General features: G+C 37.5%; 1 protein-coding gene across 2 annotated transcripts; it reads left to right on the top strand.

Annotated features, from left to right (window-relative positions):
• Nucleotides 1-1,176: 1,176 nt before the first annotated feature.
• FAN1 (FANCD2 and FANCI associated nuclease 1) lies at nucleotides 1,177-26,460 on the top strand. Of its 2 annotated transcripts, XM_085303306.1 has the most exons (14): nucleotides 1,177-2,910; nucleotides 7,901-8,041; nucleotides 9,109-9,304; nucleotides 13,103-13,336; nucleotides 13,856-13,987; nucleotides 15,130-15,238; nucleotides 16,040-16,159; nucleotides 18,605-18,769; nucleotides 19,738-19,906; nucleotides 20,794-20,897; nucleotides 23,690-23,884; nucleotides 24,213-24,341; nucleotides 25,267-25,356; nucleotides 26,416-26,460. In XM_085303306.1, the coding sequence occupies exons 1-14, from the start codon at nucleotides 1,611-1,613 to the stop codon at nucleotides 26,434-26,436; spliced, it is 3,105 nt and encodes a 1,034-aa protein (XP_085159432.1). In that variant the 5' UTR covers nucleotides 1,177-1,610; the 3' UTR covers nucleotides 26,437-26,460. The 2 variants fall into 2 exon arrangements, with proteins under 2 accessions (XP_085159432.1, XP_085159431.1); XM_085303305.1 differs by lacking the exon at nucleotides 26,416-26,460 and having other exon boundaries at nucleotides 25,267-25,781.
• The last annotated feature ends 12 nt before the right edge of the window (nucleotides 26,461-26,472 follow it).

Genomic DNA, 26,472 nt, shown 5'->3' with positions numbered 1-26,472 from the left:
TTTTCCTGCAAAAATCCACAATCCTGCTCCAAAAATCACTAGTGTGATACAAGGAAGACAAACACTTTTAAGCCTATGGTTACTCAGGGTAAACGAGAGGATTTTCTCAATGCAGGAGTATTTTGGTATTCCTTTTTCTTTTCCCCCCTGAACAAGGGCTATCAAATGTTTTAATTACCTTAGCAAGCCACATGCAGTCTTCTGTGTAGCTTAAAGAGCAGTGCGTCTTTGAGGAGTGGGAATTCATAACTATCACAAGCATTTTTCGCCCCTTGCTGTTAGAGACTCCTAAATTTGAGGAAGGCCAGGCGGCTAAGGGAATAGGTTTCTCTTCCCGCGGTTTTGCTGCACTGCGGCGCCGCGGGAGATCGCTCGCTCCGACATCCGCTAGTCAGGCCTGCGCGAGGACGTCGGCGATGCTTTGCGCTGGCCTGGCGCACGAGGCGGCGGGGAGCAGGTGAGCAGGGGCACGCGTGCCCGACGCCCCTCCGCGCGCTGCCGCCGGCGCGTGCCGCGGCCGTTGAGCGCGTCACCCCTCCCCCGCCCCCATACACGCACACACCTCGGTCCCTCCGCGTGCCGCGGCCGTTGAGCGCGTCACCCCCCCCCCCACTCCCCGCCCCCCCGTGCCTCCGCGCGCTGGCCGCGGCCGTTGGGCGCGGGCCTCGCGCCGCGTTCCGGCCCGCACCCCAACCCCACGCCGGCGTTCCCGTCCGCCGCTGGCCGCCCTGGCCCGCGCCCTCCGTCTGCGCCTTGCCCGTACAGCAGTAGGCGGTGAGGCAAGGCTGTAGGGATCCTGCCGTCGCGGTCGTTCTCATGCCGAGCAGAAATAACTTCAGAAATCTGAAATGGCGCCCTCAGATGCCGTCCAGGTCCAGAAGGCATGGCGGGTACGCACAGAGCAGGTTACAGCTCTGTGTTGCGATGTACTGTACCAGAGAACGGCACATTTGGGGCAGGACCCGGGAAGCACAGTGCCTAACAACTATAGTGTGGTAGGTGCTTTCAGAAGTGCCATAAAAACAGTGCAAGTATGCCGCAAGGTATTGGGCACATACTTCGTGTAAGTGCATGGTATGTCCTTCATAAAAGCAGATGGCTGTCATCATTTTTTTTTGGCCTATAAATAGGGAACAAGACACGGGAAAAAAGTAAAAAAAAAAAAAAAAAANAAAAAAAAAAAAAAAAAAAAAAATTTAATTTTATTACAATTTATATTGGGAATAGACATGGCATTGTCAAAGTTTGTGGCTAGTAGTATTTCTGTATTTTGAAGCATTCCCATGAAGCCAGCTGCAGTGTTCAACATGAAGGGCATGTGTAATGAGAAGCTAAAAGGACAGTTGCAGTGTAGCAATCAGGGATGAGCTGACTTTTCCAGATTTGGTTGTTTTTTTTCCTCCTCCACTATTCATCTTAATTGTATTTAGTAGCTTAAAAGATCTGTTCAGCATCTTCACATTCTTTTTTTGAAGGCATGTTGGAGGATTACAATGGAAAACACAGAGCCAAGGAAAGTCCCTTTTTTCTTTTAAAGAAAATATTGCAGAATAAGAAAATATGACTGTAATGAAGCAGCCTGTGCTATGTAAGTGCTTTGAAATTTCATAATGGCAGAAGCTAGGTCTTCAGAAGTTAAAAGATCCCGACTAAGTTTGTCTCTCAGTAAAAATAAGAAAAATAAAGGAACCAAAAAAGAGGTAGAAATTAAAGGAACACAGTCTATGGCCTCAGCCCCCCCCTCTATAGTTTCATTTTTTAACAATGTTCCCCCTGCCAAAATCACCTGCCCCATGTGTGGGCACACAGTGCCAAGGTACGGAATAAACAAGCACATGGATGAAATGTGTCAGGGGAACCGTGGTAAGGTGAATGTGGCTGATTCAACTTTTAACTGTTTTATGAATGAGAGTTCCTCAGCTGAAAATATGAACAGTAATTCCAGCTCATATTTTTCAAAAAAAGAGTCAAATCTAGAAGCAAGTTCTTCCAAAAACAGTTTGTTGAAAACAGAAGCAAGTGCAGCACAACAGGTTAGTCCTTATTTCAGTAATAATAATTCAGCCTGTGATGTTCGCAATGAATCTTGGGCTCAAACAGTTAAAATCATCTCTTTGGGAAGCTTATCATCTAAACTGTCCAGAAGACGTCGTATCCAAGAAGGAAAACAGATAGTGTATAAAGAGATTGACTCATCCTTTCAAGCTGTTCCCAATATATGGAAAAGTTCTGCAGTATTGGYTGATGAAGAGATTTGTGCTGGGCATAATTCTCAGAAACAAAATCAGCTTGTTCAAAGAGAGGAGCAAAATCCTTCAAAAAAGAAACCTGAACTTCAGGAAGATGTAAACAAATCTCATGGAGAAGACCTTATGAATATTGTTCAGGTATCATTACCAGCAGATACCGTTAATGGCAGAAGACTAGTGTTTGGTGCAAGGAACACCAAAACAGAAAGTAGATCTGAAGGGGTGATACTTAGCTCTGATAAATTTGACATGCATCCAGCTATTTGTACTGCAGCAGAGCTGACCAATGATTTGGAAGTGAAAACTCAGCCTGACACTCAGGGAATTCCTTCTTCCAGGACAGAAGTGAGCTGTGACAAACAAAACTGCTTTAAAGAAGGTGATGTACAGGTACTTCCTGTGGAAGTTCATGAAGACTTTAAGGATGAGATTAATCACTCTTTGTCAGAAACTGTGGAAAAGGTAGAATTTCAAAATTCCGTTGGTGATGTTTTAGACAAAGTAAACGATGAGGTTAGGTCTGTGCTCAACTCTCCTGGTCACCCGTATTACCTGCAGAATTTCTTAGTGGTGCTGCAAGCAGTCTTGGAGAACGAAGATGATGTGAGACTCTTCAATGATCAAGACATGAACATTATTACCAAATTCTGCCGATTATCAGGTATCCTTCTACTTTTTTATCTTCTCACATTGTCTTGTGAAGAGAACTGTTATGTAGTTTTATGTGAAGAGTGCTGTAACAGTGGGCAAGCTTGATAAATTTCTTAAGTGAAGAAATGCGWTTTTCTCAGCAGCTATATACTTCCAGTGGTTTCTTGTGGGTAAACTTCCCTAATGCTGCTTTAATGGAACATATTGATAAATAGTGGAGGCTTGTCTGAAATAAGGAGTAAAAGTCCTTTAGTCCTTGGAAAAATATTTTTCAATTATGTAKTTGTGAGTTTTGATTCAGTACATTTACTGATGACTTCCGTACTTGGTGCAAGCCCATGGTTATCCTGATGATTATTAGTTTCAGAATGCTAGTTGCCAATTAATAATCATTTTCTTGTAGCACTTTGTAAGTTACCTTATACTTTCAGCTCTCTTTAGCTTCAGGACATGTGAGAATGTTGGCAGTTCAAGCTCTCCATTTCTAGCCAAGATTCGAAGCAGAAATTTTGCCTGAATCCTATACTTATAAGGTTTACTGTAAAAGCATGGCAGAAATGATCTGGCTTAAAACTAACCATCTAAATTATTATATATATTTATAACTTGTCTTACAAATAATTAAGAATAGTTTTAGCAGCACGACTTTGAGTTGTAGACTTGGAGCATCAAAATGGGAATAAGCCGTACCAACTTCCACATGAAAGCTTGTATCTCAAACTATTACAGGCCTAACTATTTATGTAATTTTAAGCCAATACTGCAGTGTACAGCTGCCTCACAAAGTCTCTTTTAGTATATGCTCTGTGAGCTCAATTTGTGCATCCAAGTTGGGTGTACAGAAATGCCAAACAATTACATACATACCTGTTTAAAAAATCAGTCAGAGAGAGGCTGCAGTTATTAACATGTTGTGTTAATTTAATTTAGCTTAATTAGTGGACTCCAAACTATATTGTACTGCAGAATAGTATTGTTGTAAACCTGCTGTGTATTTATTTCTTTTTCTCACTGTAGATCATAATTGATTTTTTTTTCCACTAGCATGCAATCTTTAGACTGACTCCATATTCCCTTTTTTCCCCAATTGCAAACTGGAAGAAAAATGGTGATATAACTACTGTAAATTACCCTAGCTACTCAGAGCTCTTTGTTCCTTAATGTTTGTTTCTGGAAATTCCCAAATGATATTGTGGATTGGCACCACAATACATTACAAAAGATAAATCTGTCAGGGTCATAATTTTTTGATTAAAGATCGTCTGAGATTTTCTTAGGTCTAGCAGAAGGCTTTCAGCAAATGTTTTTCTAATGCCTCGTATAGATCCAGAGACTAATAGAATAATGTTTGATAAATTTGTATGACTTCACAAGGTTTTTAAATACTGTGTACCAAAAGGCAGAGGTGTTGTTGGTTCATGCTTTTTAGCAAAGCTACAGTCCTAATAAGCAGTTAATAGTCTGTCTTCCTTAAAAAATTGGAACCAGTGCATATTTGTCTTTTCAGACACTACTTAAACTATGGTCAGACAATCTGTAGAAATGGCTTTGTTAGCCATGTGTCCTCTTCCAAAGTATAGCAGTTGCAAAAGAACATGTGAGCAGTCCTTATCAGCTGAGTTTATGAGCTCAAACTACCTTAAGAATTATTGCTAAAAGAATGTAAAAACTCCAGGGTGGGAAGTAGGACTTGCACAGGCATTTCTGCAATGATTACCTGGTCACAATTAAGTTCTTACAGACTATATTTTAATAATGATATGCAATAATGTAGAACACTTTTGAATAATTAAAAGCAATGCCAGTTTAAGCTATGAGAATATTTTAAGTAAAAAGAGATCATAACAGGAATACATCTGTCAGGGAGCAGTGAGAGCAGGCTGCTCCGCGTGGGGAAGTGAGCCAGATGGCAGTGAGGCCGGCAGGGGCTGTGTCCTCGCCTACAAGGGACAAGGTCCCACAGTGCCCAGGCAAGGTGAGCAGAGCCAGTCCAGCGTCAGTAAGCAGGGGCYGCCGCGCTCCAGTGCCTGCAGCAGGTCTGTAGCGAGGAGGGGGGTGCAAGGCCATGCCAGGAAGCCAAGTCAGTGGGGAACCTGGCTGAGCACTGCTGTGCCTGCAACTTAGTGCAGGCAAGAGTGAAGGGCAAGGGCCTGAGCTGAAATGCAGCTCCCAAATGAGTTGAGGGAGGCACCTGATGAAGCTTCACCCAGCTTTTTCCCAGCAGTGAGCCCAGGCTACAGCTGTGCCATATGTGAGCTGACCTTGAACACAAGCAGTCAAACCTGTGGAAATTGGGAATATGTTGCAGAGTCAGGTGCTGCTTTCATGGCCCATAGTAATATTACAGTAGTTGGCTTCCTCCATCTAAATGTGTGTGTGGGAACATACTGAGGCTTGATAACAGCTTATTTATGTTGCAGTAATTAAAATAGGAATTGAATGTAGGCAACAAAACTCTTGTTACAGGTTCCATGAGGCAAGCGGTAGATTTATGCTGTTTACATCTAAAGTAAATCTGGCAATGAATTTGCAGTTAGGTCATTAGTGGATGCAACCTTTGGCTACTTTGTCCACTACTAAAAGAGAAATTCAGGAAACAGCTTCTTTTTTTTCTGTGCTTCCTTCTCTAGATAAGTACAGTTCTAGTTGATAATAGTACTTTCTCTGGTAAGTAAAGGGAGAGTTTCTTTATATTTCAGGCATATGATTTCAGTGTTGCCCTCTCACAGGACTTAAGAATATAGAAAAAGAATTATTGCAAAGCAGTGCTGATAAATCCATGTCTGCACTGACTGCTGGAGTTGCAAGTTAAACAATCTCTCTTTGCAGGCTAGGGAAGGCACAGTGATTCAGCTACGAGAAGTGATCGGATAGCATTAAGTCAATATATAATCAGTTCTGGACAAAAGCCAGATGGATGTCTTTACCTTCAAGAGATCTTGGACAGAATACTTTAGAAGTGCAGGTAGATGGGATATCTGTTCCACATTAGAAGTTTCTACCAAAACAAGTGTTATCTGTCAGTTATCATAACAATAATCACATGCTTAATACTATAAGTTAAATTACTTCAGCATAGGTATTCTCCAGTATTTCATTATTTTCTTCTGAAATGTCTGACATTCTTCAGTGAGCTATTTTATCTCTAATGCTTATTATAAAAAGATGATATTTTAAAAGGATGAAAGTCCTTCCTTCCTGCCCAGTTTTCTTAAAAGTGGATGGGCATTATGCTGAGTGTAGATCATTGTTAATTTTTGGAAACAATAAATTAAAGTACGCATAAGCGCAGGTATGCCCATGTGTTTTCATAAGCAGGTTTTGCAACATTGCAGGCTAAACTAGATACAGAACATAGAGATGCAGAACAGATGAAAATCTGGGAACTGAATTTAAGATTTGAAAATGAATAGCAGGTAGTCTACAAAGTCTACAATGTCAGATTTTGTACTCGAAATGAGAACTGTCTAAAGTTAAGTGTAAAATTATAAAAATATTTCTGGTATTCTGCATGTTTAATTTCACCTCATATTGCATTTGGAAGAATACAAGCATATAGTTTTGATGATAATACTTAACGCACTTTGTGTTGTCTTTCCAACTTGTACAGAGCAGAAAAGTAKTATCTGAGGTGCATTGATTTACTGTCACCAGTGGAAGTGATGTAAAGAAAATCTAACAGGCAAAAGTATTTTTTCTATTATATTTTAATGAATTACAAAGAGTGAATTTTTCTGATCTGTGTGTTTTGCTGATCATATTTAAAATCAGAGCAAGTATTTTTGGTGGCACATCAGAAACTGTCTTAACCACAAAAGAAAAACAAACCCCCTGAACTGTCAAAAGAAATATAGTGCAGAACAGGATTCTTAAGAATCAATTAATTACTAGCACAAGACCTTTTTATTCTCATCCCTTTACTGAATTGCAAACCTATTTTTGTCAGTTCTCGTGGTGTGGAGAAAGGATATTAATGTGTTAGTCATTTTTTTTTCTTCTTTTCAGAGTTGTAAAAAAACTGGAGTGAGACTCAAAGAAGCTGTATACCCACAGGGAAAATCATAAACTTATGCTTCTGAATGTGGTTCTCTGAGTGAATTGATCCTAGAAATCTTTCATTGAAGTCTGGAGAAGTCTGTTTAAAGACAGGAAAATAGTTTAGTAACTATGTAAAAGTTAACTGCAATTTCCTAAATTCCTGTATTTCCTAAATATATCCAGATCTGGCAGTGCTTCAGTGTCTACTTTTATTAATTATCTGTTAAGAGTTGAGCAGCAGCAGATATGGATAAACAGATTAGAAACTCACGAGAGGTAAGGTAGGTAATAAAAGGGTACTGAATGTTGTTACAATATCTAGATAACTTGCAACTAAGGTTTTATGTTATTTAGTTGAATCTCATTATTGTTAGCATTTTTAAAAGCTACTTTAAGAGATGGCTTCTCTAATTAAAAATAAATCAGTAGGAGTGCTTTCCTTGACTATATTAGTAAAATTAAACTTACCTGTGGCAAAAATAAGACTTTGAAGACTAAGCTCAGAGATAGTCTGGGATTCTGAAAAGATTTTGTCAGACTTCAGCTTCTTTTGCTCCCCCAGTGTAAAAAGGGTGGTTATTGAATGAGCACTGATGAAAGCAGAGAGACCTATTTAATACTACGTTATGCACAATGTTTGAAAAATTAAATTGTCTTTTCCTAGAAAATAAATTATTTCTTGCAGGGTAAGCATGTCCAAAATATATTGCCTACAAAATACATTGTAATAATTTCTGTTACCTACAAAACTTAAAGATTCTAATGAGCAATAACTAGTCGGAAAGGTAAGTTCTGGTATTTTACCAGAATCTGTCTATAAAAGACAGGCAGACTTTAAATGTATTTTAACAGATAGCTCTATCAAAGTCATTTTTTATAGGTAAAGTAGTGAGTATGTGTAACACAATGTTTTAGAATTTAATTTTCTTCTTCTCCRTCTCCACTTTAAATAAAATTTGCAGTTGGTGCGCAGAAGTTATATGTGAGACTTTTTCAACGCAAACTAAACTGGATAAAAGTGAACAAAATAGAGTATGAAGAGATAAGTGTGGATTTGTTACCAATAATTGAAGAACTGGTTGAAACTAGCTTTCTGCAAACAGGTATGGATACTATTAATAATATTTAAAAATATTATAAATAAAATCTGCAGTTGTGACATGTTAGAATTTAATGCACTACATGCTTGCCTGTGCATTAAGTAGAGAATTAGAAGAATGTTTTAAGGAGCAGAGTAGCTAAAGATCTCAGGTAGATGGATTGCATGTTCTATTACATTAACAGTAAAAGTAGTCACTGCAAATTAGGTAGGAGGGAGAGCTGAGTATGTGTCAGGGTCATAGGTGCATGAATAGGCCTTGCTTGCCTTGACTACCCCCTACCCATGCACTCTCTGCACATTGGTCCAGGAGCTCCATTTAGTCTCCTTCTGTGCTGGTCCAAGCTGTGTTGCAGGTGTACTGATCTTCACCTTTCTCTGTCTTTCTTTCCTGCATGGACCTATGTGGTAGGGAGCTTGTCTCCGGTCCTACCTCTGTCCCTGTACTTTGTATGGATGGACCTTGGACCTATATTGTAGCTTTGTCTCTAGTCACCTGTCTGGCCCATCTTTTAGATGGACCCTGGACTTGATTTGTCACCTTGCCTTGCCTGGGGCTGCCAGTGAAACCTATTACCAGGACTTCTGCTCTGCCCCTGTTGTTTGCATATGGTGGGACTGTGGCCCTGGCTGGTGAGGGCACTGCCTGTGCTGTGGTCACCCTTAGCTTCTGGCTCATCCCACCTTGGGGAATGAGCTCTTGCTGTTCCCTAACAGTAAGTTCTTTTGCAGTGGGTAAACAGCTTCAATCATCAGGAAACCAGAAAAGTTTTTCTGAGCTGCAATCTTTTAACTCAACAACATTTTTTTTTATATATTTGCTCTTGCTTTGAATTGCCATAGGATTTTTCTGAATGTTCCATTCCTTCAAAGTGAACCTTAGAAGATAATGAATTTCAAGCTGGAACAGCTAGCACCAATAACATGTATGTTTGAGGAGTAGAAATTGTTGGATTAGTGCTAGATTATACGAATGTAAAAATTATCTAAAAACTTCCCTATACTTTCAACTACTACTTTGGTGTGTATCTATAACATGTAACGAATGTACATGGATCATTTTACTTTTAGAATCTGAATTGGAAGACCTGTGTGAAGGGTTGGATTTGCTTTCAGCCCCTGAGCTGAAAACATTAGCAAAGATCTTTCATTTGCCTAACCCAAATGGCCAGAAACAACAACTTGTGGATGATTTTCTGAGGCTGGCAAAACAACGTTCAGTCTTCAGCAAGAGTCAGACTGGTATTGGGACAGTAATTTTAAAAAGGTACTACTTAAGCTTTTTAAAAGTGAACGTAAGTTATGCTTCAGAGAACTTAATTTAGATGCCTTTTGAAAAGAGCAATGCATTTTGTAAATTAAGGAATAAGGAAGGGCGACATTAAATGTTGAATCACAGTTCTAGTGACAGTATTAGTTCCTGGGTCAAACAAAAAGGTAAGTATTAGATATTTTTTTAAAACTGTGTCATGCGAGAGCTGGGCCTGTTTAGCCTGGAGAAGAGAAGACTGAGGGGGGATCTTATCAATATGTATAAGTACCTGAACGGAGGATACCAAGGGAATGGGGACAAACTCTTTTCAGTTGTCCCATGTGACAGGACAAGAGGCAATGGGCAGAAATTGAAGCACAGGAAGTTCTGCCTGAACGTGAGGGGTAATTTCTTCCCTGTGAGAGCAACAGAGCACTGGAGCAGGTTGCCCAGAGAGGTTGTGGAGTCTCCTTCTCTGGAGATCTTCAAGGCCCGCCTGGATGCAACCCTGTCTACCATGCTCTGGGTGACCCTGCTTGGGCAGGGAGGTTGGACTAGATGATCTCCAGAGGTCCCTTCCAAMCTTACCGATTCTATGATTCCATGCTTTTCAACTGTGGGCATGGTTATCTATCCTTTTCTTTTAAAGAAAACTTCTATTAGTATGTTTGATACTTTTTTAATTAAGTCATAGTTACCATATATAGTAGGCCAGAATATTAGCATATTAGTTTCACTGATTATTTTACCTCACTTTATTTTTCATAAGAAGTTCTCACTGTACTTACAGACTTATCTGTCAGTGTAAAATTCTTGCTGTAGTTGTCAGTCTAGAGGAGCAGAAATATGATTTCTGTATGTCTTGATGTTGTGTCACAATTTTGCATACGTTCATTTTTCCTTCCAACCTTAATTCTTGTGACTATTTAAATAATATATTTTTAATCTGACAAATACACTCAAGTTCATTGTTAACTGTTAACTGACTTTTAGCATTGCCCTCCAAAATTATTCAGGTGTGCAAAGAAACACTTCTGAATTGTAAAGCAAAACTGGTGCAGAAAAACATGTAGGAAGAGGTGTAAGGAAAGTCCTTGCCTATGAAAGCAGCTATCTGCTCTTAGTTTGCTGAGTGTGCTCCATTGCTAGAATTGGAGGAGAGCAATAATCTTTTTTTGTGGTTGGCTTTGTACTTTAGCATAAAGTTTGTTGTTGGGCAGTATTTTTAAAGGAAGAATATTGTTTGCTTGATGTATCATCCAGTGTGCTTTTCTCCTACGAATTTTTTCACTGTAGCAATCAAAGCTGTGCAAATTCCATGACTCTTGGCTTCCAGTTCTTCTGGGGTCCCGATTCAAACCAAGGTATCAGTCTGGCCCTAATGGAAGTGATCATAGCATTATTCTTGGTGTTTAGGATATGATCTGTAACTGCAACATCCACAAAAAGTCTAGAGATGTGAACTAAAGTACTAGCCAAAGAACTGAGGCTTGGGTATAATTGATACTTAAACAGATTAGAAGTCGTCTTAGTTACCTCTCTGACCAGCCAATACCAAAGAGTAACTGTTTGAATAATAATGCAGATGAACAAATCTTACTTGTCTAGCTGTGAGGTTGTCTAGTAGGATGGAGAGCTAGGGTCTGGACTCAGTAATTGTTGAATCTGAAAAAATACAGGTTGAGTAGAAASCTGGAAAGTATGACTATGTACTGTATTTGCTCGTGCTTTCTCACTCTAATAACATAGCTTGTCTTTCCTTCGGTATTCTTGTTCTTTGAAAGAGATGGACAGCTTTGTCAAATTGTGCAGAGATATATTTGTGGACAAATATTCCCCACTGAAATCTATCATGTGATTCAGCACRAAGTTCCTTGTGTTGAAAGGGGACTAGTATTGGAACAAGAGCTTTAAAATTGCCTCTCCATGAAGGAAAATTATTAGGTGAATCAGTAACATTTTCTTTTTCCTGTGATGAAAGAAGTGCCAGCTTAGTGCTGGGCTTGCAGAGTTTCACAGTTGGAGGTTTGCAATGGTGTTTAGCTTTAAGGCAGATTTATTCAGCCTTTGCTGTTTTTAAAGTACAACAGGAGTTCTATCTGTTCCCGTTCTGTTAAAAATAGTATTTCATAATGACGTCACTGTCTCCAGTAGCATTACATTTCATTTTTTCTACAGGAGAGCAGGTGAAGCCGCAGCCATGATTATGTTGTATTAGAGGATGCTGGGACACTGTGATAACAAAGGATTTTTTTAGCTTAAGGATTTGCAGTTGCTTCCACATCCTAACTTGAATTAAAAAAAAACAGTATGGAAATACTTTATAGCACTTAAAATTTCATTTATTCTGTTTGATACTAGATACTGAAATGTCTGCTGATTTTTTAGCAGAGAATTAATCTTTGTTGACATTTGCGTAATTTGTATAAATATCCCAAATGTGAACTAAGTTGTTTTCAGAATATTAGCTTAAACTGTACAAAGGAAGGCTACAAAAATTATGTTCTGTATCATTCTATAAAATGAAGTTTGCTAATAGATTAAATACATGATCGAAACAAATCTTGAAATGAATATGTTCTTTTTTTTAGTCTATTTCTGTTACTACTTAAAACATATTGCAAGTGTTCCTCTGTTAAAATTAGGACATTCCACTTTTTATTTCATATATAATCTTAAAAAATATGTGTAGTTCTGCTTATATTATGCCTGCTCTTCTGCATGTCAGTCATACCTACTGTATTCTAGTCATTATATGTATTTCATATTTTTGCTTTTTAACTGAAGAGCCCATTAATTGAATTTTAATTGATTTCAATTTAAGTGATCTAACAGATGAAAAATTCAAAAAAGAAAGGTTTACAAGCTTTGTTTTAATGATCTTCAAAATAAATTTGTTCTCAGAAAGGAGATACTTAAGCTTCTGGAGGTTGGTTATAGATTATGCATAAACTCCCTGGGCAAGACATTTCCAATTTGGATTCATTCTGAGACTGAATACACCATGTTGCTGTAGGAGTTATTTGGTATCAGCTCTCCCCCATTTTGCTGTGGGGTGGGCTGGGTCAGGAAGGAGCAGTGGTGGAGAAACAGTTCCATGCTTTTGCTTACATCCTGAAGGAAAACCTGCATTTATGGTGAAAGAAAGGTAATCTTCAGAGTTGTATGGGGAAGGACATGGAGAGGAACTGGGAAATTCAGTTAGATTCCAAAAAGATTCTTGACCCTGACCTCCTCCTAGCCTACCCACCCCAAGAAAAAAGGTTGGTCTATATATGTAATAACTTGCTCAGTCATGTGTCAGCCTTTGAAATGTGGTCTTTCTCGTAGTTGACAGCTGAAATACTAGTTACCCATAACATCAGAGAAAATTTTGTTTTAAATCTCTACTGTTCTGTGGAGAAGTAACAAAACCTTGTCTTGTATGAAAAGGCTTGATGAAGTTCTGTAAATGGAGATACCTTAAAACAGGGGTTCTGAAGTTGTTGTCTCTAAACATTGCCCTAACAGTTAACCATGTCCTGTTGCATATTGGTACTGCCTGGCATAGTAAGGGAGCTGAGGGCAGTGAGTTCTAATTCTATTCTGCTTCAACTTTAGCACTTAAACCTTTTAATAGTTAATGCATTTCTTTGGGTTTTCATTAGAGATTACATGCACTATATAGTAGTCCTAGACTGCTTCTTTCTGGGAAGATCAAGTTTACATAGTAATTGTCTTGAAGACAAAATTATTCTCATACTTCTTTCAGTGTGTTTCAATTTTTACAAGTGATGGTAAAACCAATTTGGATAATCATTTCATTTATCCTAGGGTGAAGGACCTGGCTGGAAAATCTATTAGGGTCTGTAAAGGCCCCCGGGCTGTATTTTCTCGAGTGCTGCTGCTATTTTCACTGTCTGAGTCAATGGAGGATGAAGAAGCTGGTAGTGGTGGGCAAGGCCAGCTCTCCACAGTCCTTATGGTAAACATGGGGCGTRTGGTATTCCCCAGTTACACTGTAAATAGGAAAACAGAAATCTTCCAGGACAGAGAAGATCTTATCAGGTAGGTAGAGCTCTGACAATTTGGAAATCTTCTGTTTGTTTCTAGAAAAGCTTTGTTGCAGTACTTATATAGGCAAATAAGAGATTGATCATGTATACAGGACTGCAGATGATAAACAGGTACAAGTACTTACCTTGTACAGGTACAAAAGCACATTTTTGTAATGATTTGAAATGCATTTTTTTTAATCCAGGTAAGACTTCTAATTCATGAGTGCTTGTATTTTGAACCAAGATACCATATTTTTTTGCTTTGTGATCATCTGCTGATTATTCTTACATTGCTGTGTTGCTTACTAGAATGCAGCCTGAACAAAAAAAGTATGTTCTCTTGTCTAGAAATGGTTTTAAACATAATGGATCCTGCTACTACAAACTGTTAATTGTACAGGATAAGAATAAAGTTTAATGCCATTGGAGACTGGAAAGGAATTTTAGGAGTATTGTATGGAGGAACTGATTTAACTGTAAATACTTTCTGAGCCTGATATAGTGGTTACAATGTTTTTTTCTCCCTTAGGTATGCAACTGCTGCACACCTGTCAAATGATATAGCCACTGCAATGGTGAATGGGAACTGGGAAGAAGCTAATTGTCTCTATAGGTGTGCTAAAGAAACCTGGAATGAACTGAAAAATCAGCCCTCTTTGAGGTAGTAAACTGGCAAAATTTGCATAATGTTCATATGCTACTATTAAGTATATTATTTTACTTTTGAGATGTATAGATGTCGGGTATTATCTAAGCCTATAAAATTTAGAAGCCTTAGTATTTAGCTTTAGTATTCTTGAGAGCTTGGAACTTCCTAGTTGTTTGTTTAGCTTTTAAATGGTATATATGAACAGATTTTTTTTAATAAAAACCTGGGAGTGAATTGGTAGGCATAGATATAAAGCTCTAAAACAACTATTCAGCATGCCAGTGCAGGAGAACAAGAGCCTTACTTTTCCCCTGTCAGAGCTTGTTTTTATGGCTTTCAGACAAATAGACATCCGCAGAATTTAAAATTCACTATGAACAAAAGAATGTTGCAAAGGTTATGGGAAAACATACTGGCTTATTCATCTGTTGGAGCTTCCAAATAGGTCTTATTCAGGAAACATTACTAAAGATCTGAGAACTGAAGCATTGTGAAGAATTCAAATGTATTGTTTTTGAAGCGTTCTTCGTTGGATTTTGTTTTAGTTACTTTGTTTTCTAGCTTAATGGTACACTGAAAATTAAAGCCTTGTTTTTGGCATTACATTCATTGTCATGACAACTGATTTAAAATAATATTCATAGAGGATCATTTGGAGGATCATTTGCACACTGAAGACAGTGGCAAAACTTAATTTAATTTTAGTAAGACTTTGAAAAGAGTTTTTCTTGAAACATAGAGGTGCCTAATTAAAAGAGGTTAGTCTTTCAGAGAAAGAAAGAATTATTCTGGCTTTTTCCTTTTGTTTGTTTCCACATTTCTGAAATCAACCTGCTGACTTATTAGAACAAGTTGGCAGCAAGGAAACATGAGGTAATAAGTTATTGTTTTGCATCTGATGTATAAATTGTTAACTTACAATTCCTTTGCTGTAGAAAGAAGCTTCTGTGCAAGAGTAGTTTGCAGCTGCTACCTCAAATCTACTGTTATCTTATCTTTCACTTTGCAGCCAGATACTCTTTTCAGTTCAGTTTTGGTATATAAGGCATTTCATTTTTGTAAACACTTTAGGTATGTGCATTCTTTGTAAGAGAATTTTAAGAATTTAAATTGGTATCATTGAAGTGATCTCCTGAGCTGCTGTCATCTTTCAGCTATCACAGAGCTCTACCTGAGTATCTGAGACATTTCACAGTTGGCTGGGTGTATACAAGAATCCTTTCTCAAGGTGTTGAAATTTTGCAGAGACTTCACATGTATAAGGTAAAGTGGAGTGAATGGGAATACATTTTTCGTTGATAATACTACTGTTCAGTAAAATATACACTGACTTCAGTAATGATACAGTTTATGGTACATTATAGGAGAGTTTGCTGATGTAGCTGGAAAATGGTGATAATTTTTGCTGGGACTTGCTACAGTTCTCTTTGCAGGTAACCTTTAAGTAGGAATTGCCTTTTTTTTTCTTGATGCATTAGAAGGTTCTAAAGAAAGAGCACATCTTTTAATCTATATTTTGATTTTCTGCTTATACTTCAGAGATTTTGGAGAGAAACTGAAGAATTAACAGGGTTATAATATGGCATGCGACTGCTGTTGAGACATCGTTGTTTGTTTAAAGATATTTGTGTTTCACTAGATTTGATTATTGCCTTTAAATATGAAACTCTTGAAAGAACACTTTTCTGTGAAATTCCCGTCTTTTCACCCAGAGCTAACCTCTGCAGAAGCCTCTGACTTATATGTTAAAGCAAAACAGATTCTTCTAAAAGACTTTACCTCTGCAAGAAGGCAATAAGTAATGTTCAAGTCTTTCTTATATACTATGACAGATATATTTTATTTTTTTGCAGCTAACCTTTAAGTTTTAATGAAAATATCTCTATTTATGCCAGTGCTGTTAAGATATACCTGCACACTTGAATACTTTAAGCGTTAGACTGAAAATGGGATTTAAATTTTGCTGAGATAGATTTTTTTTTTTTAATAGTACCTAAAGTATATAATGATGTTTCAACTCGGTTTTCTAAAGCAATTAATAAAAACATATTCCTGTCGCTCTAGGAAGCGGTGCAGGAGCTGCAGGATCTTTTGTCTCAGGAAGTGTATTGTACTGACAGCAGAGGGCGGTGGTGGGATCGCCTAGCTCTGAATTTGCATCAGCACTTGAAAAACACTAAGAAGGTATTCTCACTACTGCATGCTGTAACGCTGGAAATTGTGGAGTGATTGCCTGTAAATGTTTTATTAATATTTGGTATGAGCAGAACAGCTGTATAGGCTCTGCCAAAAGCTCAGATGTTGGTAGGCATCCCAAGGTCAAGTAACCAATTTCTTCTAAGAAATGGAGCCGTTTCTACAGTTCGAGTGTGAATAGCCTCATCCTTGACTGACCTGCTTTTTCTGTTGCTTAAAAGAAMTCCATTTGACATGCAGAATTGTACAGAGTTATCAGGAAGCAGCTTGCTCTGCCTCATGGGTTTGCCTGGTGTGTGACAAGTGGAGACATTTCTTGCAGTAAACACTTCCACTTCTGAACTTAAGTCATGAAGAGGCTGTATCTGGAATGAAAGAAAAAAACCCAAACATAATAGGAAGGACTTCTTTTAATGTCTTCAGACCACAGATTAAGGGAGTTAAGTCCTTTGGCTAACTGTTCCCAGTGGGGAGAAGAATGTCTTGTATGTCTGGACCAATTTTAATGAGAGGTTTCTACCCTTGGAGTCAAGCATTAGCCAGCCTCATTTTAGGATCTGTTACTGATACAAAGCTCTAGTAGAGGTGTCAGTCTTTAACAGCAAATGTAAACTATTTCCAAGGTCCTGCAGGAGAAACCGTAACTGACCAACCTTATACTGGGAAAGAAGTTGATATCCAGAATAACGTTAAAGGTTCTGGATAGCATGTATTATAGGCGATGTTCATCCGTGTTTGTGTAACTCCCTCTGGAAGGCACAGAAGGGGAGGAGAGGTTTTCAGGTTATCTGAGCTTTTCCTGAAACTTCATCCTCTTCCCTTTTCCCTTTCAGTAGAGTGTCTTTTTATAAGCCAAACACATAATTGTGCAGTGAGTAAACTTACCATTCTCCAGTTGCCAAAATAATGCAGTTCGGGCTTTTAGAAACATTGTGTCCATGGTGAGCAGTCTTTAGTTTCCRTGGTTATTGGCTGGCATTTGGTCACAGGAGAGAAAAATAACAGAACCCAGGAATGGCATGGCATGTTTGAATGCAAGGATTACTGTAAATCTCTGTAGAACTCTGTGACACTTCTGCAGCAGGATATATAGGAACCAGAGAAAACAGTAAACTGCGGTACTGGTTGTACCTTTGACTTCCTTGGAAACCAGTACAAGCTGTTTATGGACTTTCTTTTTGAAAACTACAGGAAGTAGAAGCCCCTGTCTAACTAATTCTGTGACTCAGTTTTGGTTCCATGAATATTCTGTGCAAGAAACAGGAAGTGGTAGTTATATCAGCTGTTGGTCTGAGGATTTATAAATGCAGGAGATTATGTCCATTATTCCCATCTATTACATACAAAGAGAGAGACTGTCAATGGTTGAAAATGAAACTATGTAGGACTGTTTAGGTCACAGCAACTAACATCAGAAGAAAGTATGGGGAGACCGAAATCAACCTTTATCTAAAAGTATGAAAGACTATTATAATTAAACATAGCTAAAATATCTGACTAATTTAGCAATGAAAAATAGAAATGAAAAAAAGTTTTAAGTGCAGGAACAGTAGCAACTGTAGAATTACTCAAAATCAACAGAGAATGACAATTATTTTTTGCCTGATGTTGCTTCCTTACCTCAGTAAGGTTATTTAGAGTTGGAATTACAATGCTCATATTTTCTGTTACATTTCATCCTATAACTCTGTTAAAAGGAAATAACAGCACAGGCTATCGAATGTCTGCAGTTCTCTCTCTTCATCTTGTGTCTCTGTACCTAGCTTCTCCCACACTTGGAATGGGAAGTTGTACAAAGGAAGAGTTAGTCTCAGTTCCTCATGTGTAAATTAAAACAAAGTGCCTTCCCCAAGTCATAGAAGTAGACTGTGTCATACTTATGATTTGAACCAAGTTTTCTGAGTCTGTAATTAAATTGTAGTSCTGCATGTTCTTCATAATGCATTGATCTAAAACTTACTCTGTATGTATATTCTTGCACAACTGAACTGGTCCTTCTGTTTCCACATTAAGTAAGTCCTGCTAAGAAACTGGCTTAAGAAAAATAATGCTGTGTGCTACTTGGATAGAGTAGTACTGTGGAAAAAAGATTCCTTCTTCCTTAGCACTGACTCTTTTGTCTTGTCACTTACTATGTATATGTAGAATTTACACTTCCTTGATCTTTTATTGTTCAGTACAAATGGGGAGTAATTCCTTTGTACTGTCTTAGTACAACCAAAATTAGAATTCAATATTCTGACAGTGCAAAATCTTACTTAATGGTTTTAACTTCAGTACATCAGGAGGAAAAGAAGCCTTGTCATATATATTGTTTTTTAATATTCACATTTTTTGTGCTCTTTAAATCAGTTGATTCTTTGGGCTTAGTAAGAACAGACAGACCAGTACTGGTCTTTTAAAATTATTGCTTGTTGTCTTGTTCTTTGCTAGGCCATTGACTGCATTAGAAATGGGCTTGCAGACCCATTTGTCCGTACTGGACATCGTCTCTCTCTATACCAGCGGGCCCTACGAATCAGAGACTCACCAAGCTGTAAACAGTTCAGATGCTTGTTTCATGATCTGCCAGTCATAACTGTGGAAGATGTGACGCATGTAAGTAAGTTGCAATGCTGGTGGTTTCTGAAAAATACAAACTCTTGAGGTCTTTTTCATCTGACCAGAAAAAATAATTCTGAAGAATATCACTATGTGCCTGTGAACCAACCAGTGGCCTATTTGCATTGCGGGAAAGCTAATGCACACATAAATATTTCTAAAAGAAAAACCTCTAAAGGCTCTACTTCTTAGCTGAAGTTAGTCAGATGTACTCCATTGATTTAATTTGCATGAGTTTTAGAAATCTGACCAGATATAAAAGTTCCCCTAATTTACCAGCAATAAAGCTGTCAGAATTTTTGTCAGAATTATATAAGCAAATCTGTGTATTGGCTCTGATTTTTTTTTTTTTTTTTTGGTATGTCTTCAGGTTAAGCTTTGTATCTATAAGCAAAAGTAATAGTAACATTAGCAAGATGTTGTGAGCAGTAGAGTAATGGCTCGATCTCAAGAGAATGCCTTTCTTTTTTCTTAACCTTCTGGCAGTAGGCATTTGTAGCATATTGTAATGTTTGGGGTTTTGTTTTGTGTTTTTTTTTTAAACCATTCTTTTTCCTGCTGTTGCAAAGATACTTGTATCTGAGCAGAGTCAGAGCAGAGCCTCTCCTTCTCTCCTAACCCTATCACTGCATACTTTTCCGAGGACAAAAATGAGTCTYCTCAGTCATTCCCTATTCTTTCTTCTCAGCCTTAAATATAGAAATACTACATTCCCTTCTGTCCATTTTTTTTCCTGAATAATATGCCAGTTCAGAAAATCTAGTTTGTCATCCAAAATTTATTTCTTTAATGCTGTCAAGGGAATGGTAGGTTAAGTTTTATTCAGTTGATTTTTTGAAGCAGTCTAGCCTTGGTTTTAAGGACACTGAGAAGGAGGCACACATTCTTTGAGAGAGACTGAAATACACATGCTAAAGCTTTTCAGGTGTGATGCAGGGAAATAACTACTTGTTTATGGTGTTCAGGTTACGATCAAAGGAAAGATGTGTCCTCAGACGGGACTGGGAAAATCTGTGTTTCTAATGGAGGATACTGATGGCAAGGAAGGAGGCGAAGACTTCAGTGTATCCACAGTCATGTGCTCTGTTGAGGAACTGGCGTTGACTCATTATAGGCAGAATGGTTTTGATCAGGGTAATAGTAACTTCTTTTTATAAAGTAAAATAACTGTGGGAGTAAAGACCCAATTTATTAAGCAGTTCAGTTAATTAGGCCAGTTTTACCTTATTTCATTAGACTAGTTTTTTTTCATCTCATTCTGTTTTCTTCCCAAAGGTCTCTAATATATCCTTTCCAGCTGGTCTTCCTCCTGGCCATTAAGCTTTTTCTTCCCATGTATATCAAAGGCAGTTTTGAAATGTGGAAGAAAAAAGACTTCTTCTTCAACCCAATAAAAAATCACTTATTTTGCCTTTCTCATTAGTGAACAGTCATTTTATCTGTTGGGGGCTTAATGCCAGCAGTGTCTTAAAAGAAATTTACAAGAAAGGTAAACTCCTGGTGTGATTTTTGGAACTAGATTAACATGAAAACAGGATACAGCGTAGCAAGACACTTAAAAACTCCTTTTAAAAAAGCTTGTTTTTCAGTTCTATTATTACTTATTCTTATGTTTTTATAGCGTAAGAGTTTTGGAAAGCCTTGGACAAATACAAATATATAGATCAGGAAACAGAATATATAGATCAGGAAAAAAAATAAAGCAAGCAGATGATAATATACTAAAACCAAATAAAGTTAGAACTGTAAACTTTAGGCAAGACAGGGCACGTTGATTGATCTTATGCTGTTAGTAAAAGCCACTGGCCTTGAAATGGAGGGCATTAGCAAATTGTGGAAATAATAAAAAAGAGATTTACCATGCAAGTATATAATGACTTCAGTTGTGTATCAACCTAAGCATGGCATACCTCTATTTTACATCACTCTAATTTACTTGTGATTCATACGATGTTGCTATAGGGCTAAATGTTTCCACTTTTATGGCTGAAGTATTTATATTATTAATTTCTGTCCTTTAGGGATTCATGGAGAAGGTTCAACATTTATTACACTGTATGGACTTCTAATGTGGGATATCATATTCATGGACAACGTACCCGATGTTTTCAGAAATTGCTATCAGGTATTTTTGAAAGGCTTTCTTTAATACTTTACCCATTGCTGTAGATTCTGTAATCACATTAAAAACACGATTATGGATTCGCAACATTTTATTCTGAGGGACTTTCAGACAGCTCTTGGTGTTAGCTTGCTTACTTTTATTACTTGTTATATTGACTGTTTTACTAAAGGGCTCCTCATTAATTGATCATATTAGTCCAGATTGACTGTCATTTATGGTGAGATTCAGCTGGCTAAATGCAGATGCCGTATACSTGAACGCACTGGTGACCATTTTCTGTATAATTGGTGGAAGAAAAAGACATGTCCATAGAATAGTTCATCTCAGTTGGTGGGAAATGGGTCAGATGACTCACTCAATAAAAAATCTATTATTTTTCAGTACATTTCAAAGGGAATACAGATGTTTAAACTCAGGTTTGATACACCCCCCCCCCCATGTCTGTGCTTTTAGGTTCATCCTTCTTTTTTTTTTTTTAAGCAAACAAAAAATGAATGAAAAAATAAATGACCTTCCCTTAAACAACTCCCTGTCAAAACCTGAGATTGGTGATTGCAGATGGACTTCTGTTTTTTAGGTAGAGGCTTTACAGTCCATAAATTACTGGTAGGAACAATTTTAAATTTTTGCAGTTAGATATATTGATCATTTAGTGGCATTTAACAGGAAAAAAAGCCCTAGAAATGTATCTCAAATGCAGTAGGACTAAACTAGGTCGGACAATCCTCCTCTTTCTTCCTTCCACCTTGACCAGTTCTTTCTAATTGCAACTCTAGTCAAGATGCAAAACAGCCAGAGTGGTCCTCTTCGAGTTAATTTATTTGTATTGCAAGCAGTTATAGGTTAGTATGACTGTGAGTATCTTTCTTAGGTAGAAATTTCCCTTTTTTTTTTTTTTTTTTTTTTATGATCAGTATGTAGGGTTTTTTTTTTAATTTTTAGCCAATATGTAGTAGAAATTTTTGTGGTTGAGTCAAAACCAGCTGGTGGTTTGGGAAGATGGCTGTCATCTCCCTACAAACATCTCTTTTTATTGGAGGGAGAAAGATATAATCATTTAAGGACTTTATTACATAGATTCCTTTGCGCAAAGGCTGTAAAATTTAGTGAATCAACAGCAGAATGATTTTGCTGCAGGCCAATGAAATAAAACTCAAAACTGGATACATGACTCTCTGTCTCACTAAGCTGAAGTTTAAGCTTTTTTAGTTTGTGCTGACATGGATTATGAATATGTATACAGTCAATTATGTATACAGTCAATTACTGAAATAATTAAGCCACAAAAGCTTAGTTGTAAGTATGATCAGATCATAATATAAAGAGGCTACTTAGTAATGATTATTCTTTGAAATGTCTTTTTATAACAACTTATGACCAAATACAGGATTGAATATCAGATAGGGTTGAATTGAATACTGGTTACAGGAAGAACTGAGCCATGATGGCTGTCCTTATTTTTTTTTTTTTTTTTTTTTTTTTTTTTTTTGGACATTTGGGATGGGACATGAAGGCATTTGCAGGCGGGTGAGGAGGGAAACCGCTAATAACGTTCTAGTTTCCAAAAAAGACCATACAAATAGTAGTAAATGGAATTCTTACAGCTAACCTCATGTGGCATATCTGCTATTCTCATAAGTTAAAGACACCTTAATTGTATGTCTTGTGTGTGTTATTATGTGTTTTTATTAGTGCTAATTACCGTTTACCATAGCCTTTCTAAATACATTCCCTTTTATATAATCTCATTACATACAGATTGTACCTATTTACTTAAAAAAAAAAAAAAAAAAAGTATATAAAAGAGTCTGCTTGTAACAAGGATAAGGCAGCACTTACTTACTTAAGTCCAGCATTTACAGTGCTTTTGCCCTGGCCTCCTAAAAAAAAAAAAAAAAAAAAAAAAAAGAAAGAAATTTTACTTATTAATGCAGAGCAAAGATGACAGATTAAGGCATAAACAAGGACAAACCGTAAGTTTCTACCAATAGTTCCTAGGCTGGGCTGTCCTGAGATTAGCATGGTTGTGGCAGCAGTATGTGGAAGTTAGTTAGAAATTCATATCCTTGCAATGATACGCATTTGCATTTGAGAAATTAGAATGCCATTCACCTGCTTTCTGGCCTTTTTTTGTTTTGTTTTCAAAATTGAGTGTTTGCTGCAGTGACTTTATTCTATAACATGTACAAGAGATGCACATAATTCTCTGCTTTTGAGAGGCCTGAGTAATAATCCACAAATCTGTCACATCTGTTTTGTTCCCTGTTCCTCTCTCCCCTGCTCCCTGCACTCCCCCTGCCCTGTGCTGCAAAACTGTTGTTCACTATAGCTGAGCAGTTTTGATTCTCATTCCAAATCCTGGCTAGAATATTATTGCTTGGAGATTCAGGAGCACAGCTAGCTCCTTGTTTTCTTTCTAGGGAAACCTCTGTGACTAGATTTTTTACAAATTAATAAAAAAAAAAAAAAAAAAAAAAAAGAAAGAGAATGTTCTAAGATGTGACCAGTGTGCTGCACTGGCATCAATTGTTAAAATTATGCAAGTCTTTCTACATTATGTGGTGAGTGTGTCCAAGTTAAACTGAATCAGTTTGAGTGAATTTGTAGTTCAGCTTAAAAAAGAATTTTTTTTTATATATATATATATATATATATATGTATATGTATATGTATGTATGTGTTTGTGTGTGTGTGTGTGTGTATATGTGTATTATATATACATATACACACACACACACACACAAAATGCTTTGCAGGCAGCTCCTCAGGGCTGTTCTTACCTTTTCGTACAGACGTTCCCCCTGGATTTATACACTGACAGCTTCTATGAGAACAGGAGGGATGCCATTGAGGTCAGACTCCAGCAGCTTCATACTGCTTCCTCAGAGACACTGACAAAGTGGATCGCTGACATCTGGAACACTCAGGAGGGAAAAGCAGCAGCACTAGTTAGCTGGGGGCGTTTTATTTCGCTCCAGCAGGTTCAGGTAAATAACAAGTAAGTTGTCCAGAGTGGGCACTGACCCAAGAATAGTGAGGGTGAGTGGTGAGGAGGAAGCAAGTGAGTACTTGAGCATAATTTTCCCTATTCCTAAATCCTCTCACTTTCCCATTTGCCCTTTTCTGATAGGGCCACTTTTCCTGCAGCAGTAGTTGGGAACACAACAGGAAAATTGCTGTAGATAGATAACATCTATTGAATTTGGTAGTTACACATGAGTAAACAAAAAAAGCAGAGACAGAATATTATTTTTGAGAGCTGAGAAAGGGCTGGACAGGAAATACAAAGAAAAACAATGTAACTTTCTCTTACAGAGCCTTGTCTCTTGCCTTGGAGGAATGTTTCTGAGTGGTGTTTTTAGGCAACTTTCTAAAGATTTACGCCATTGCAGAGGGGGGCTTCCTGACCTGGTTGTGTGGAGTACTCATAGTAATCACTTCAAGGTATGTTGACAGATCATGGACTACTCAGTGCTCAGCTGATCCTACTTAAGAAAGAGCAACAGAAAACCTTCCAGTTGTCAAAGCGTACAACCTGTATTTTTCTGTTGCAGTGGGGCAAAACCTGCTGCTCATCTGCCAAGCAGTTGTGGTGATCAATGATTTTTTTATTACTTATATGTCGTTTCATTAGGCCTTTTGCTATAGCTTTAATGGACGTCATAGAAACAGCAAGCAGGAGCTATGTATTGTTGTAGACTAGAGCATTTATTAAAATTACTATAAAGCAACTGTTGTTAATGCCTTGCACATTCAGACAAGTGTTGGCACAGGGTGTTAACATCACCACTTAGGCAAAAAAATAAATATATATGAGACAAAAATTCACTGTAACTACAAAAACTTGAGCAAGCAATCATGATTTCTGTTTGATAGCAGCCAGGAGAATAATGGGCTTCTCTCAGCTGCTGGAGCATCTTGTTATGTATTCATAAAACATAACAGCAGCAACTAGTTCTCTGGTACACTTGAAGTAATATACTTTTAAGTTTCTACCTCAGCTTGACTGACTTGCAGCTTTTTGGAACGTGTCCAGATTTGAAGGGACAAGGACCAGGATCTGTGTAAATTGGAGATGAATGACTACTAGTAAGATAGATGATTTTGAATATGGAGTATCTTCCTTCACCACCATCTTAAATAATTTTTTCTACATATTGTACTATCTGTGTTTTGGTGGATAATTACTCTACAAAATTTTAATTACAAGTAAACTTTGGGATTTGGGTTTGTAATTTAGCACTCCCTGGGCCTTCTATATTAAGTCTACATTATTTCTATTGCAAGCAACAGCTTGTACTAGTCTATTGTAACTAAAGATCTTTCTGCTTCTCTGCATAATCTATTAATCATCCAAATTCCTTTGTAGCTGGTGGAAGTGAAAGGTCCCAATGATCGCCTGTCCTGCAAGCAGATCATCTGGCTAAGTGAACTGAAGAAGCTGGGCGCTACAGTAGAGGTTTGTCATGTGCAAGCAGTTGGAGCTAAGAGTAAACGCCTCAGCTGACAAAAGCCATCTTGATCACGTGCGTTTTGTATGCAACTGGCCTATCCTTAAAGGAAATGACGTGACACACACTACTGGCTGCTGCCTATTTAAAATAGTTTCCCATAAAACTATGGCTTCATGTAATATTACTGCAGTTAGTTACACTTTGCACAAATACATTCTAAAATAGTTTGAGGACTGTCTATTTATGATTTACAGTATGTTAACAGCATTCAGAAGAACAAAGGTTCCTCCTACATACACAATATGTAACTTATTGTACAAAAAGGTAATATARGGTCTTTGTTCAGTCAAGAGAATTAGCTGCAATCAGATCTGTACCAAATGAAAAAAAAATCTTCTTCAATAAAAAATGCATTGTATCAAGTCCTTCATCGCTTCTAGTTTGCTGCTCTAGTCCGATTTCATTACACTCTGCAAGTTCCCTATTCAGCACCTTCCAGTATGTTAGAACCAGCATGGTTCTGTGGTCCCTACTTTGTATAAAGTACTTCTTTTTGAATTTCATATAAAAACTATAACTGGCATTGACTAAGGTATAAACCACAATTTTTTAAATGCCTATTTTAATTTGCTGCTACATAGGAAAACATAACTTGTTTAACAGCTCTTTCTGTTTCAAATAGCTGTGTTAACTGTAAAAAGGGGGGAGGGGAAGTATTTCTGTTTGTTAGTAGATGAGTTGGCAAGTGCCAAGATTGATGATTGCTCCACTGATTTGCAAGATGTACTACATTGCGCTACGCAGAATGATATTTTCTCATTCACAGGTAAGTCAATCAATCAACTGAAATGGAATCCAAAAGCTGAGTTCTCTCTTAATACACCAACACTTTTTTTCCTCCAATTTTAATACATAGCATCATTACTCTGCAGCTTTCATTTTCATACTGAGGAGTAAGCTTTCAAGATGTTCAAAATTTTACTTACCATACTAACAGCAAGCACTACAAAAGAACATAGTGAGCAATTATCTGCACATCTGCTTTATTAATTCTTTTTCTCCAGCAGTGTCCCTGCTTTTCTTGAAAAAAAACAGAAATAAAACACCCATCATTTTTTTCA

This window comes from Rhea americana, unplaced genomic scaffold (genome assembly GCF_003343005.1).
Source record: "Rhea americana isolate MKP2758 unplaced genomic scaffold, rheAme1 scaffold_2, whole genome shotgun sequence".
Classification (NCBI taxonomy): domain Eukaryota; kingdom Metazoa; phylum Chordata; class Aves; order Rheiformes; family Rheidae; genus Rhea; species Rhea americana.
This window is presented reverse-complemented; position numbering and strand designations above follow the sequence as displayed.